Raw genomic sequence first — 14,874 nt, 5'->3', positions numbered from 1 at the left:
CCCACTACTAGTAATGGCCAAAAATAAACTGATTGAATCTTTGTGCAGCACAAAACGTATGACCATTCGGTACAAGGGTCCGAAAATTCAAGTAAAGTTCTAAATAAGTATTGTCTGTCAAATGCTGTTGGAATTTACCTTTTTTGTTGTTGGAAAGGTTAAATTCCGCAAAAAGCCCTTTTGTTTTGAGGGAAGTTCTAAATTAGTATTGCTGTTGGAAAATAACGACCATACTGTAAGTGATTGCAATCACCTAAGTAATAGTCTGATTTTCAGACCCTTTATAGTCCAATGGTTGTATGTTTTGTGCTGCACAAAGATTCAATCAGTTTAATTTTACAAGTACTGTAGTGGGTTATTGATGTAGACAAATGCTCATGTTATGTACAGTATGTTATTACAACAACAAAAAAAGTCAGTCAGTCACTCACTAGTGTCTGACAGTGAAGGTAAACAGGTTTCCTTGCATAGTTTACATACTAGGACACTGATGATGTTTAAATTTCACAGATAGGACATACATGACTCTTAATGGCTGCAAAGGGGACATAGTATCTTTAAAATTATATTCTTAAAATAATGCTCTAAATATTTTCACTTTTTGTAAACAAAAACAAAATAAATAAAATTGAATGGAAGACGTACATTAAAGAAATGGCCTATCAAATCAAATGTACTACAAATAAATTAGGCATCCTTTAACTTTTTGCAATGTCCAAAATCTAATCGGTAATACTAGTTATTTATGCTGCCCAGTGCCATCAACTATTCATGTGATGTTACCTGCATAATATGCAAAATAGATATTTCACTGCTCTGAATTTAAAAAAGTTGGAAAGCAAATGAAAAATATTACATCTCCAATTTTTTGGTATGATTCAATTTTATAACAGGTGTTGAACTCTGTTGTTAGGACATGGAAAATAACAGACAAATTTGACCAGGGAGGGGGGGGGGGGTGAAATGCCACAGCATGGACACAGTTTGGCTGATGGGGCTAAATTTTAGGCTTTAAAAGCCTTAATTAACCCAGTACCAAATTTAGGGTTAAAGATTGAGTTCTGGTCAAGGGGCATTTTTCATATATTTTCCACCCTGACCCAGTAAACTCTTCTCTCAAAGAAGGCAGGTTTAAGTTTCAACCAAATTTTCATGATTTCACATGGAATGACACTACTAAATCTTTTGTGTATAAAACCAAACAAACATACCGTACAGTGGAATTAAATTATGCAGAGAGTTATAACAAGATACCAGATATAACATTATAAATATCGTGGTCTCATCTCCACTGTTCTTGTTATGTACTACACATTGACGTATGCCTTTTAGAGATTGGGAAAGAATTCTATGTACTTCCAAGTTCAAGGATAACACTCATTTTAATCTCAATAGTACGGGAAACCAGGGAGACATACCCCCCTGGCTAAAAAAAAAGGGGGGGGGACTTTTGTAGCAGAATGTTCAATCACACTTTTGCACACCTCCTCCCTGCTAGAGAATCCTGGATCCACCACAAAAGGCCTAAGGGTGATGGTTGCATGAATTCTTGGGACAACTACTCAACCATCATATGAGGACTATTTTTAAATTTACAATGAGTTGTTGATAACATACATGTAATACAGCAATACAACTGATAAAGCAAAACATCTATAAAAGATAACTATAGGGAGGGGAAAAGAATATCAGGATTGTGGAAAATTATAAAATGGTGGGGAAGACAATGGTGAAGACCATTTCTTCATCAATAAACCCTTCCCCCGAAAGAAATATATAAATCCTGCGTACCTGTGGATGTTACAGGTGTTCATGGAGACACAGGTGTAACATTAACATCTGATCAACCGAATACAAAAATATATTACCCTTTTTGACATATACATGTATATATACATACTGACATGATTTCTGGCAGCAATACACTGTCCTGAGGTCTCATTGCACCTAATTGTACATACACCTACCTTACACACACACTGTTTGTTTCAAAACAAAATACAGAAACCCATTTTCAACCCCTTTGAAATTATAACTGTACACATGAATATGGGTGATGGAAAGACACTGAGGGGTCCGGTCTGATCAGTGATAAGGCATTCATCTTAAAGAGGGTTTACAATTGGTACAAAATATCAAGGTGTTTCATCAAAACATTTTGATCACCGAGGGACATGATTTTGATGAATTACATCTAGATCTAACGGTACTTCAAGTGGGTTTAACCAATTTTTTTGTGCTTGTAATCAGGAATATTTGAGAAGTAAATCTAATGCTTTCCTTCTATTCCAGTTTAAATGAGCCATTTGTAAGGTCGTCTCAATTATGGGTTGGTGTTTTTGAGGTTTTAAATGTACGTAAAGAAATGTCATGCCCCAAATCATCAAAGTGAAAATCTTCAAGTTCCATTCAGCCTAATAATACGAGATTTCTCTCTTTTTTTGTACCTTGGATTAAAATTTTGCAAATGCACTTTCTCATACATCTCAATGTCATTTTGTGACTAAGAATTGTAAACACATCTAGTGAATTAACCCTTAATTTGCCTGAGTTAAATGGAAGAATTTAGACAAAGACATCTGTGATCTATCTGAAGGATGTAGTGGCTCGCTGGATTAAGTTTCCGATGTGAACAGCTCTTTGAGGTCAGAGAAGGTCATATCTCCAGTGTCGGTCTCCACCGAGTTCAATCCATCCCTGATTGAAGAAAGCAAATGAGAGAAAGAGTCTATTACAATGTACACTGTACAACAAGAACATTTGGGGATTTTGTAAAGTTGATTAGAGTCATGCTACAAAGTGACGGGCCATTTTCATAATGTAACCAAATTTATTGCATACATTTTTGAGAAGTGCCTATTTAAATACAATTATTTGTAACAAGTGGATAAAATAATTTTTATCGAGGCACTTCTCAAAGATGTTTGCATTATGAAAAGAGCTTATTGATTACATTACTAAAAAGACACTAAATTTTGGCAAGTCGCATATTTTCTTTCAATAAAATGGCTATGGTTAGCAACTCATCCATGGTAAATTCACCTTTTTTATATATGTACACTAGTAACATGACGGACAAAGAAAGCGGACAAAATATACAGTTCCTTATTCTGCTCTCAACAATTGCTATGGTAGACAAAGGAATATCCTTTCACTGCTATTATGTAAAAATCTGTAGAACAGGTGTCACATGCATATTCACCTGTTCTACACGTTTTTAAATAATAGCAGTGAAGGGATGTTTCTTTGTCTACCATAGCAATTGTTTAGGGTAGAATGAGGAACTGTATATTTTGTCCGCTTTCTTTGTCCATCATTTTCATAGTGGTAGTTCTGTTTTCTTTCTCTCTCTCTCTCTCTCAAAGATTTATCTCCACTTTGCATTCATATGAAGTGCATACAGAAGTGCATAAAAAAGCTACAAAATACGGTCTTGTGGGACCTACAGTCAAGCACGAGCTCTTACCTGATAATGTGAGTGCTGAGGTAGCTGTGAAGTTTCTCTTCAATTGTTTCATGGACGAGGTAACGATGGACAACAGTTGGCCTGGCAACAAAAATCAATTACGAAAACAGAATTTAGATTATTCTAAAATGATACATATAACATGATCACAAACGTTAGGCTTCAAAGAAATCAACCTGAGGCAATTTCAAAAGCCTTGTTCATCACCTTTAGAATGTATAAGCATAATATTTTACTTTATCCAGATTTGATTTCTATTAGGCAGTATTAGAAAGCTGATTGGTCCACAGCTTGTCACATGACATCATTTGCAGGGATCGTATTTAGCATAGATCACTCCTGATCATTTTTTAACGGGTACATTTTTGCTTGATACCATACATGTATCTAAGCAAACCTGCAGCCGAGCGCATTTTACGAGAAAAACAAACTTTAAGGGAAAAACTTAATTTGAGAAGAAAAAAGAATTGGATTTAAACAAATTGACCCTCCCCCCCAACAACCACAATTCCCCGAAATTTAGAATTTGTGATACATGTACATGTCAGAAAAACACTGTCTTCAAGAGGGCGACATGCATTCATTAAAAATATGTTCATTTGACCAGTTTGTCAATATAACCATCAAAGGTGACCGGCTAGGAAAGTATAAGGATTTTGATACTCGCAATCGATATTACGTGACGCGCTGTGGACCAATCACATCTGTCTAAGCTATCTAATATAACAAAGTATAATCAAGGCTATGTAATATAACAGATATTGACTAGTAGGGTGACAATAATATTCTACTCGAAAATGTATGGGTGAGTCTTTACAGAAGTTATATTGAAACTTATATCTTTAATATAGTATGGCCACAAGGAACCCTTAACCCTACGTTAACTGGGGGGGGGGTCAATTTGACCCCCCCTGTAGAAATTTCGCGACTACTCCGAAACCACGGCAGATATAAAATTTTTCTTTCCTGACTTTTTACTTTCGAGTCTTACGCATCTTTTAAAACGATTTTTTTGAAAATCGGACCTACGGTTACAAGGTCACGTGACCTTTTGTCTTTGCATGTCAGCCCGAAAATCGCTCATTTTCGTGATTTGTGTACAAAACATATGTAAAAGTCATTTTCCCTAAAAATAGATAAAACATTGGTTATTCAGTCTTGTTTAAAGTTTAGATGTTTGTTTTGGGGTCAAAATAGTTGAATTGTAGTTATAAATGAAATAAAACAACAAAAACAATAAAATACATAAGTTAAAAAAACAATGAAATACATAAGAAATTATAAAAAACAAGAGATAACATAAGGAATAACCAGCCTCTTCCAATTTTTTGTGTTGTATTATTACTCCAAATGGTCTAATAAATATATGTGGTGAAAAAGAATAGGTAAACATGAATAATCTATGATTTATGGGCAGAAATGTGAATTTGATGACCTTATTTGCATAAATTACCATAAATATGCAAATGAGTGAATTTTTCAAAAATTTGAAATTACCATAGTATTCTATACACTTCACTTGACATGCATGCAAATTTTCGCGGCGATCGGCGGTGAAACGGCCGAGATCTTAGGGGGGGGGGTCAAATTGACCCCCCCCCCCCAGTAAAAACCTGGTCTGAAATAGCCCAGTTAAAATAGGGTTAAAGGGAGTGTAGCTTGGCAAATACGGATTAACGCCATCTACTTCTTCTTTTGGACAACTGTATGTAAACTAATGGACTTGATTAACAGTAGTCAGCGACTTAATCTCTACATGGTCATCACACTTCGGTTTCGCGATGTTGTCCGTAGTCGTATTATACCCGAGTCAGCCCACAGACATGGAGTCTCGTCGTGCTACACCCCCTTTAACATAAAGAACAAAATATTGTGTTGGTGATTGGTACATTTTAAATAGCAATATATGCATATCTATTTAAATGAAACCCTGATGTTATATTTATTTAAGGAACATTGTGAAATGGTCGAGATCTCACTTTGTTTGCCCAATACGATGCACCCTGCCGACGGCTTGCATCTCGCTTGCTGGGTTGAGGATGGGTTCTACCAGAAGAACGTGAGTGGCCTCTATGAGGTTCAGACCCTTGCTACCACTGTGAACCGGTAGGAGGAGAGCTGTGATGTCTGCTTCATGCTTGAAATCCATCAATGCAGCCTGAATACAGATACAAGGTCAAATGGTAGTGATACAGTCAAACCACCTGTCTACAAAGACCACATTTTTTGTTTCCCTTGAAAAAAAAATTTCATTGACACATGTACTAAAGGAACCTGCCTATAAAGACCACTTTCCTTGTCTCTCTTGGGTGGTCTTTATAGACAGGTTTCAATGTAGTAATAACAATATTTGCTGTGCAAGTAACAATATAATGCCAGAGTGTTGAAAAGGGGGAATCGGGGCATATTTCATGCAAATGTGAAACAACAATTCCAACAAAAACTGCAAGGAGCTAATTCATCAGTTTTGGCACAACATCAGACTTTTTTTTATTTGGGCCTATTTTCATATATCATATGTCATCAAACCAGGGTAAATGTAACCCCAACTTGTCGAAAAGGGGTTATTTTTTAACACATTTAAAAATATAAAAAATGAAATACAAATTTAACAAAATCAAAATGTGAAATCAATTTAAATCAATAGCTAAATGACCTCACCTGGAAATGTTTTGGTCCTCCCTGCTTGCCAGCATTCCTGAATTTGATCTGATTCTGAGTCAGAGCTTTGGAGATGAGTTCAAGCACCTCAGACCACTAGGGAGAAAATAATTATTTTAACAAATTGTTGAAAGGAAGCATATTTAGAAGATCAGTTTCCACAACAAATTTAGTATCAGAGCCTCAAGAGTCACTACAGTGATAAATCATGTTTAAACAAAATTCTCGGGACAGAGATGGGATAATTTTATAGCGGTTTGTCAGATATTCACAATGGTTCCTAAAATTCAGATGTCATGCAATGGCATTCAAAAGCAGCAGAAATTATGAAATGTGACAAGAATACATGTAGGTCTTTATAGAATGCAGAATGCCTACTAACAAAAATGGATCAGAGACCCATTAACAAAGTGTGAAAATAGGATATGGAGAAAATGAGAAAAAGAGAAAACGAAGAAAGATAGGAGGTGACAGCGAATTTACGTATGTTCAGATAAAGAGTTGGCCATTACAAAATTTAAACAAAATGGAATGTGATGAGAGAGAGAGAGAGATAGAGAGAGAGAGGGGGGGGGGGAGAGGTGGAAGGAAGACAGAGGATTTTTGTGATTAATGGAAAGGTTCCTACAGAACAATGAGAGACATTCAAAACATCAAATAAATGCTAGTTTCCTAGCCTTACAAGATAAATAAGGAATTGCTACTCACAGTGGAGAAGACGATAGCCTTCGCTCCCGGCTCCTTCAGCTGTATCCCCTTCAAAGTTCTTACCACTGCCTCAATCTTTGTAGAGTGATCTCCCTGGACCTTGATACTCTCCTCTGCCGCCGCCTGCTCGGCTGCATCCTGCTGCTGCAGAGTCACACTGACGTAGGAGACGTCGACGCCTTCGGTGGGCATGCGGCAGACGGCACACTTGACGGGGCTCTGACGACCGGCGATGTGGACGCGTTTTAGCATGGTCTCCATGCACTCGTTGCAGAAGCAGTGCCCACATTGCAGGACTGTCCACTGTGAACAGAGGACACGCAATGAGGCATAAAAACTTCCCATTTACAAATAATCACATGCAGCCACTTGCTAATGTCATGTTACAATTGTTATAAGACCTGATAATAGTTTCTATAAACAAGGTGCATTTTCCTTTACATTTGTAGATGCGCACACATTATATTTACACATGTACAAGGAAAGGCTTAGATTAATTCCGCAAAGCTTGAATCGTTTAATAGTTACTTGAGCACGTCAGTATTGAAAGCATTTTCTCCCAATCTGAATGCTTTTAAATGGATACATCTCATAATTAATCTTGATGAAAGCCACAATTTGAATTTATTTACATTATAACCAGTGACCTGTTCAGATTTCAAGACATGATCCAATGGAGACACCAAGCTAGTCGACTCATTTTATTTTACTGCAAAGACAAAACTATTTTTTTTAAATTTAGTCTTGAAACAGAAGTATGGAAGGACACATGGTAGGATTATGTTGGTAACTTTTGCATGTATATGAACCAATGAAGGTCCACTCATACAGAGTAACATTTTCATAAATTTCCTAGAATTTCATAGAAGTACTTTCATGACAGTTGAGTTTCATATCAAATATTCACTAACTAAAAAATATTGAATCTTAAGCAGCTTTGTTACAGAATGACCAAAAATATGCCCTTCTATGACATTCTGTAACTATATCAAATCCACTATTTCATGAATTTGATGAATGGTTGATAGGAAACCCAAATGATCTGAAAAAAGCTCATACTAGATATTTTCAGTAAAACGTATATAATATTTTTTAATCAATCTTGAAAGTTCTCTGGAAATGTCATTTTGTAAAGCTTGGAAATGTTACCAAATACATTACAATGATACTGAAAATGACTGAACTACCTGTTTGCCAAGGGGTCTGACACAGATAGGACAGGGCTCCGGATTATAACCGTCCTTCAGGTCATACTGAGCTTTGTTGAGATTCCGTAGGTAGACCAGCTGACCTAGCTTACGTCTGAGGTCATTCTTGGCAAAGAGACGGTCGTTCAGGAAACTGTACCTCTGCTGGTCAATCTGAAAGATAGAGGTGGTAGTGGTTAAATGACCCGACAGCTAAGAAAGCATAAATGCTTGTTAGTAAGCAACCAGGGAACCGATGGCATTAGGTCCTCTCCGAGAGACCTGGTAATGGGGATTAATGCCTTACCAAAGGGCACTAGCGCATCACCTTTGTTTCGAACCCGGGTCGCCGGATTACGAGACCACTGCTATACCAACTGAGCTATCGCGCCTCCTCTAGAGGTGCAAGTACATGTAAGGTGCCTGAAAGAAACTACACACACATATGCTCTCTGTATTATCAGGATTCTTTTAACTCATTGACTACTGAATTATCTAGATCCCATTGGCATAATACAGAGACCTCTCGATTCCAGTAGGCTATGGGTTAAAGGTAAAGACCGGAAGTGGTAAAATTGCGTTTCAAGGGTTTCGGGTACAAAATATCTATTCAATATTGTTTAAATTTTGCCTTCAGAGGTTTAGATGGCAATACTTCAACCTAAATTCGCAAAAAAACAGAAATATATGCCCAAATGATCAATGTTAAAGGGCATTCGCGACATCTATCTAGGCCAGATCGATATGATAATTTACCAAATATATCAATTTTGTAGGAGATTCGGTTTCTTGGCAAAACTTGTATCATCACGTATTAGTCAACACATATTCTTACACGTGATTGGTAATAAGAGCTTCCATTTCATTTTTTGAGAGGGGGGCGCTTCCAAAACTGGTCTATACCTTTAACTGACTAATGTGAGGTTCATGCAATAAGCCTTGGGGAATTAGAAAAGCCAACATGAAAACTACATTGTATTACACATTTTTTGTATTCTATTTTAAAAGGGTTTGAGCGTATACAGTTTGTATAATCAAATATACATGTACATAAATGCTGATGTTGTGAGCACATACATCACAATTCCTTGAAAGATCTATATGCGCTTGACTTTTCTGCAAGCTTTTGGGTTGGCAACAAGGAAGTTGGTATGGCCCAAGCTATCACACCACAAGTCAATATGATGCTAACATGTTATTGCCTGGAGTCGCAAACATTTTATGCATGCTGTATATTCAAAACTGAGCAAAACTTGTTCATGAACTACTACTAATATCGGTAGTTACTTCAAATACTGTATAAAGTGACATACCTCATGAGGTTCGATGATGTAAGGCTGAGAGGCTGGGTCCGTTTCCTCTCCTGGTAATTTGACCCTTAACCTCAACATCGCCATCTCCAGTTCATCCATGGCTGCCACTCGGTCACGCATAGCACCCCAGTAGGCTCTCAGGGGCTGAAGGAAATGAGATCAACATTAAAATTCTTTAAAAGTTTGATAATTTGACTTTGTGTTCCTAAGCATGCTGCTTTCACAAGTTAGGAGGAAAAGGCCTGAATGGTTGTAGTCATTGAAATTGCTCTTTTCCTTCAAAGCAAAAATGTGGGAACATGCTCTTGAATATATTATGTTTTCTAATACATTTGTACATTCTTTGTGTTGCCAATCATTTTCACTCATTGGTTTAAACTTTGAATGATTGAAATCAACAAATCTATATATGTTGATTTGCCAAAAGTGAATGAATTGTTCTTCATGATACAAATAGATAAATCTTCTTTGCTCCACTTCTTAGTGATCCCTATGAATTTAGTTTCTTTCCTTTGCTTTCCTAACCGAACCTTAAAAACCTTTCATGTTCACTTTTATCTATAGAACTTCAATTATTGCTTTCCTCCCTTCTAAATTCATATCTTGAACAACATGTATTTCTATGCACTTTCCTACATATCGGTACATGTATACCTTCGGTGCAAAAGTATAATTCATCTTTTCCTTTCCTTGTTTACTTCACCTTTTAAATCCTACTTAGATTATCATTATAAAACCTATTGTCCTACACATTTCACTACTCAGAAAACATTCAAATTTACTTTCCTTTCCTAGCAAACTACATATTCTTCTTCTTCTTTACATATGTCCTTTTCACTCTCTCGAAACCTTCCTCTCTCCACCGGCTCTTGCAACATACCTTAAATTCTTTCCTCTGCTGTTCCAGCATCTCCAAGAAGTTGGTCCCCTCCTCCAGCGTGATGTCATCTGCACTGCAGCTCCTCAGGAAGCTGTGAAGGATACGTAGCGCCCTCTCATGATCGCTGGCAGCCCAGTTACCGCGAGGTCCTCCAGCCATCAGGTTGAAGCGGTCTTGGTTAGGGTCAGCGTTGGCAGGACCAGCTACCTCCTGGACCTCTAAATTCCTGAAATACAAAAGAATAATGAGTCCTGGGGAGTGTTTCACAAAGAATAACATCGACTTATAGTTGGACTTAAATATGGCATGCCGCTGTTTGCTCTCACCATTTTGATCTTCAGATAATATTTTTTCCTTCAATAATGAATTATCAAAAAAATATAAATTATGTAGATTTGTGACCATGAGTTGTACGTCCCTTGAGAGACCAATGCCAATAAACGGTGAGAGCGAACAGTGGCATGAGTGGCCTGCCATAGTTAAAGACACTCAGTAGTTAGCTCTCATGGGGAATTCAACACCGTTCGGGTGTTTGCCCAATAACAGGTGTTGTGAATCACCAGGGTTAGCCTTGAGTTTTAAGACCATTATATTTGACCTTATGTATATGCTTTGCTTTTCCCTCACCCGATCCGAAGCGTGATCCGAAGCTAGACTCTCCGAAAGATAAGGGGGTAATTCTTGATTGGCCTAGGTTTGCTGTGTGCAGATTTGTACTCCCATTAATGGTTTTCCCACCAAGTCTAGTGTCAGCGAATTATGGCCTTCTGCACATGGAAACTGATGCATGACTCCCTTTAAGTCAAACTTAAAGTCGACCTCAGTCTTTGTGAAACACCCCCAGGTGCGAATTTGTAATACTTTGCCACAAAGTGCAGACCCAGTTTGGTGCATTTCTATCCACACATTGCTTTACATATATTTGTATGCATCTATAGAACACAGAGTAAGATAAAACACACACTTTAGGCCTATGTCTGCTGAATGAATCTTATTATTACTATTATTACTCTCAGGTACAAGTCAAAGCCCATTCGATTAAAGTAGATTGAAAAATGCTCTTGAAATATCAACAACAACAAAATTTTGCAACAGCATTTTTTGAGTAGATGATGTTTATAGTCTAAGAATAAAGGATGACTTTCACATCTCCATCTTTTTCTCTTTAGAATATATATCTTAAATGCAGGTGAACATAACTTTACTCTTTGGATTTTCTCTTTCATAGTAACTGTTTTCTATTTTTTCCTGCATATTATGACCACAAATTAATCTTGACCACTGCTGTTTATTCCCACAAATATAAAAGTGTTTTACTCTATCTGATACTGTACATACCTGACATCAAAGGAGAAGAGTTTCATCTCATACTTCTGAAGCTGATCCTCTACTTTACAAAAGGCACATCTATAGAAATAGAAATAGAAAGAGATAGAGAGATAGAGAGATAGAGAGATAGAGAGAGAGAGAGAGAGAGAGAAATGGAAAGAGAGAGAGAGAGAGAGAGAGGGGGGGGGGGTAAATTTATTGCTTGTGCGGCAATTCTGTAAAGTATGTCAACCAATAATACTTTTATTTTGGGTGTAATTTATAATGTACGTTACATGTATATGTATATACAGAACAATAACATGTTCATGCATGCCGTTGTGATACAGAAGCCATCATACATCCCAGTGATGGTGTGGACAGCTTAAAGGTGAAGACCAGTATTAGAAACGCCCCAATTTCAAAAAATAAAATGGAAGCTCTTATTACCAATCATGTGAAAGAATGTTTTTACTAATAAATGAGGATAAAAATTTTGCCGGGAAACCGCCTACTAATTGATATATTTGGTAAATTAGTTTATCTACATGGTCTGTGAGAGATAAACGCATGTGTCGCGCACGTGTTCGTATAGTCCCATATACATCTTTCTGTGTACAGTGCTTGTAACTTTACGAAGACTGGGCCAAATTTCTTATCATTTTGATGATTCCAGAACCTTGCAGTACACACTAATACCGTATTTGCCGGCGTAAAGGCCGCAGTATTTTTGGAAGAGAAAATATCAAAAAGTCGGGGTGCGGCCTTTACGACGAAAGAGTAAAAAAAAAAAAAAAACGAAGTCAAAATCAGCACGAATTTACCCATATAGGACTACAAACGGTAAAATAACTATACCACTATGGTACAGGACATTTTCAAACATCTTACCGACAATTTTCTCTTGCATTGTTGACATGAAGACGAAAATAACTTCCTAAAACAACATTTGCCGATATATATCTTTATCTAAGTTTGTGCCAATGCATTGCAAAAGTAAAGGAAGGGACCGTTTAACGGACCAGCCGCGAAGCATCCATCTGAAGTCGCCATTTTGTTTTTCCATTTCATGCCATTTCGCATTACACCCTACATTATGGTAGGGGTATATCGGCCAGCAAATCTGCCTGCGATCATCTTTTTAGCTAAACTTCGGTAAATTATAAGAATATTGATGAATTTGGTATCAGTTTGTAAAAAAAATTAGTGTTTTAAGAGAAAATTACGATTATTTTGTTTTGTCCGTTTTTTGTTTTTTTCCCTCTTTGAAATGTCAAAGTTGGGGTGCGGCCTATGCGGCGGTGCGGCCTTATCACCGGCAAATACGGTAGTTATATGCTAGATGATCAACCTTTTCTGATTGATTCCACAACGTTTCTTTCACAATGCAATCGCATGACCATAACTGGTCTTTACCTTTAGGTCAAGTCAAGCATGCAATATAAAACTGCTTAACAAAAATTGAGGGTATTATGATCTTTCTTTCTTTCTTTTTGAGCTTACGTGTGTTTGTGCCTCCCTTTGAATGGTCTAAGATGGCAGTCTGTTGCTTCTGCTAAGAGAGCCTTATCCTTGAGTTTGTCTTGGAGACTGGTCACCCCATCCCAGGCTGACTCGTAGAGCTTGGCTAGCTCCTCTAGCTCAGAGACAAGGACAAACTGGAATCCTCTTGCATCTCGGAATCTGCAGAGAAATTGAAAGCTTGTAAGTGACATGTATCCAATTATTAAAATGTAGTTGGTCTACTCTCCTATCTCCTGACTGGTTGAATAATATTGAGCTAAAGCAAAGTTTATATAAGGCCATAACAGATACATTAATCCTTTTTTTTTTTGCATGGCGCATAACACATAGGCATACTTGCACCTCTCTATGAGCTTTACAGAATAGAATACAGGAGGAGCAGAAATGGTGCACGGTTCATAATTGTGAGATCTTACAAATCAAAGTGCTAAATAGATATAGTTTCAAATTACTTCTGAACTTTCTTTTCTTTTACATTGTCTGTGATATATACATGTATGTAGTCAACACAAAATACAGATTATCATTATTTGAAATGAACATTAGGAAAACATCTCATTTGAGCTCTGCTCACCAGTTCACCACTTTTCCTGGAGCTACCATAATCTGATAGGAGCACTGACCACTGATAAAGGGATTACCAGTAGGGTCCATGGGGAGAGAGACAGTGGTCAATCATAGCCTAGTTACTGATAAAGGGATTACCAGCTGGTATCTGATATCCAGTCCAGATTCATAGTCTTCTCATCGCAGACCCTACACCTATATTTATAATAGGCCTGGATTCAGTGTGTCTAAAGTCTCACTTCATATTGTTTTTTTTTAGCAAGTACTAGCTATTTAAGTTTCTTTTACGTATAGAAGAGAACATTGATGTGCTTGGCAATGGAAAAATGCAGAAGGAAAATATAAAGGGAGGATAAAATAGGGAAAGACGGGTGATAATAAGGAAAGATGGAAATGGAGGGAAAGAAGGAAGAGAAAATAAAGAATAGCATAAGGAAAGATGGAAAAGGAAGATAAAAAGTTTAAAAAGAAATACATAAGGAAAGATGGAAACAGAAGATAAAGAAGGTTAGAAAAAAAAGAAATACATGAGAAAAGATAGAGAGAATAAAACAAGGTGAAAATAGAGGAATACATAAGGAAAGATGAAAAAGATAAAATTAGGAGAAAATAAAGAATAACATAAGGAAAGATGGAAAAGGAAGATAAAAGAAGGTTTAAAAAGAAATACACAGGGAAAGATGGAAACAGAAGATAATGAAGGTTAGACATAAAGAAATACATGAGAAAAGATAGAGAGAATAAAACAAGGTGAAAATAGAGGAATACATAAGGAAAGATGAAAATTAGAAAGACGGAGAAAATAAAGAAGGGCATAAGGAAAGATGGCTAAAGAAGATAAAATTAGGAGAAAATAAAGAAATATATAATGAAAATTAGAAAAGAGATGCTGAAAGAAGGAGAAAAATAAAGAATAATATCAGCCGAAAGGTATATAGAACAAAGGTGATAATAGTGAAAAACATGAGGAAAGATGGAAAGGAAACATTGAGAAGATATAGAAGTTAATTGGACAAATAAACTTTAAAAAAACCACCAACCAACAAGCGTTAACTGGACCAAACTTTGATTGGTCATGTTGCTGCATAATAACCTAAAAAGGGCGACTTGAAATAATCGCACTGTCACAAGTATTTTAGTTTTTCTGCATAAATATAATCATTACCTTAAAACATAAAGGTTAGATGGCGTATGTATTGAACCAAATCATTAATAGGCAAGCTTGCCCAGTACCTCTTTGATCAAACGACACGGCAAATT

General features: G+C 36.7%; 1 protein-coding gene across 1 annotated transcript in view; it reads right to left on the bottom strand.

Moving 5' to 3' along the window:
• Positions 1-2,087: 2,087 nt before the first annotated feature.
• The window catches only part of LOC754459 (E3 ubiquitin-protein ligase SHPRH), a 37,560-nt gene continuing 24,773 nt past the window's right edge, over positions 2,088-14,874 (bottom strand). The window contains exons 18-27 of the mRNA XM_030994207.1: positions 13,027-13,206; positions 11,554-11,622; positions 10,216-10,441; positions 9,336-9,479; positions 8,023-8,196; positions 6,836-7,138; positions 6,128-6,223; positions 5,446-5,624; positions 3,467-3,547; positions 2,088-2,697 (exon numbers count right to left, since the gene is read on the bottom strand). Coding sequence (XP_030850067.1) covers positions 2,616-2,697; positions 3,467-3,547; positions 5,446-5,624; positions 6,128-6,223; positions 6,836-7,138; positions 8,023-8,196; positions 9,336-9,479; positions 10,216-10,441; positions 11,554-11,622; positions 13,027-13,206 — 1,534 coding nt within the window. The 3' untranslated portion in view covers positions 2,088-2,615. The remainder of the gene's footprint in view (positions 2,698-3,466; positions 3,548-5,445; positions 5,625-6,127; positions 6,224-6,835; positions 7,139-8,022; positions 8,197-9,335; positions 9,480-10,215; positions 10,442-11,553; positions 11,623-13,026; positions 13,207-14,874) is intronic.

The sequence above is a fragment of the Strongylocentrotus purpuratus genome, unplaced genomic scaffold, assembly GCF_000002235.5.
Source record: "Strongylocentrotus purpuratus isolate Spur 01 unplaced genomic scaffold, Spur_5.0 spur5_scaffold_21, whole genome shotgun sequence".
NCBI lineage: Eukaryota > Metazoa > Echinodermata > Echinoidea > Camarodonta > Strongylocentrotidae > Strongylocentrotus > Strongylocentrotus purpuratus.
This window is presented reverse-complemented; position numbering and strand designations above follow the sequence as displayed.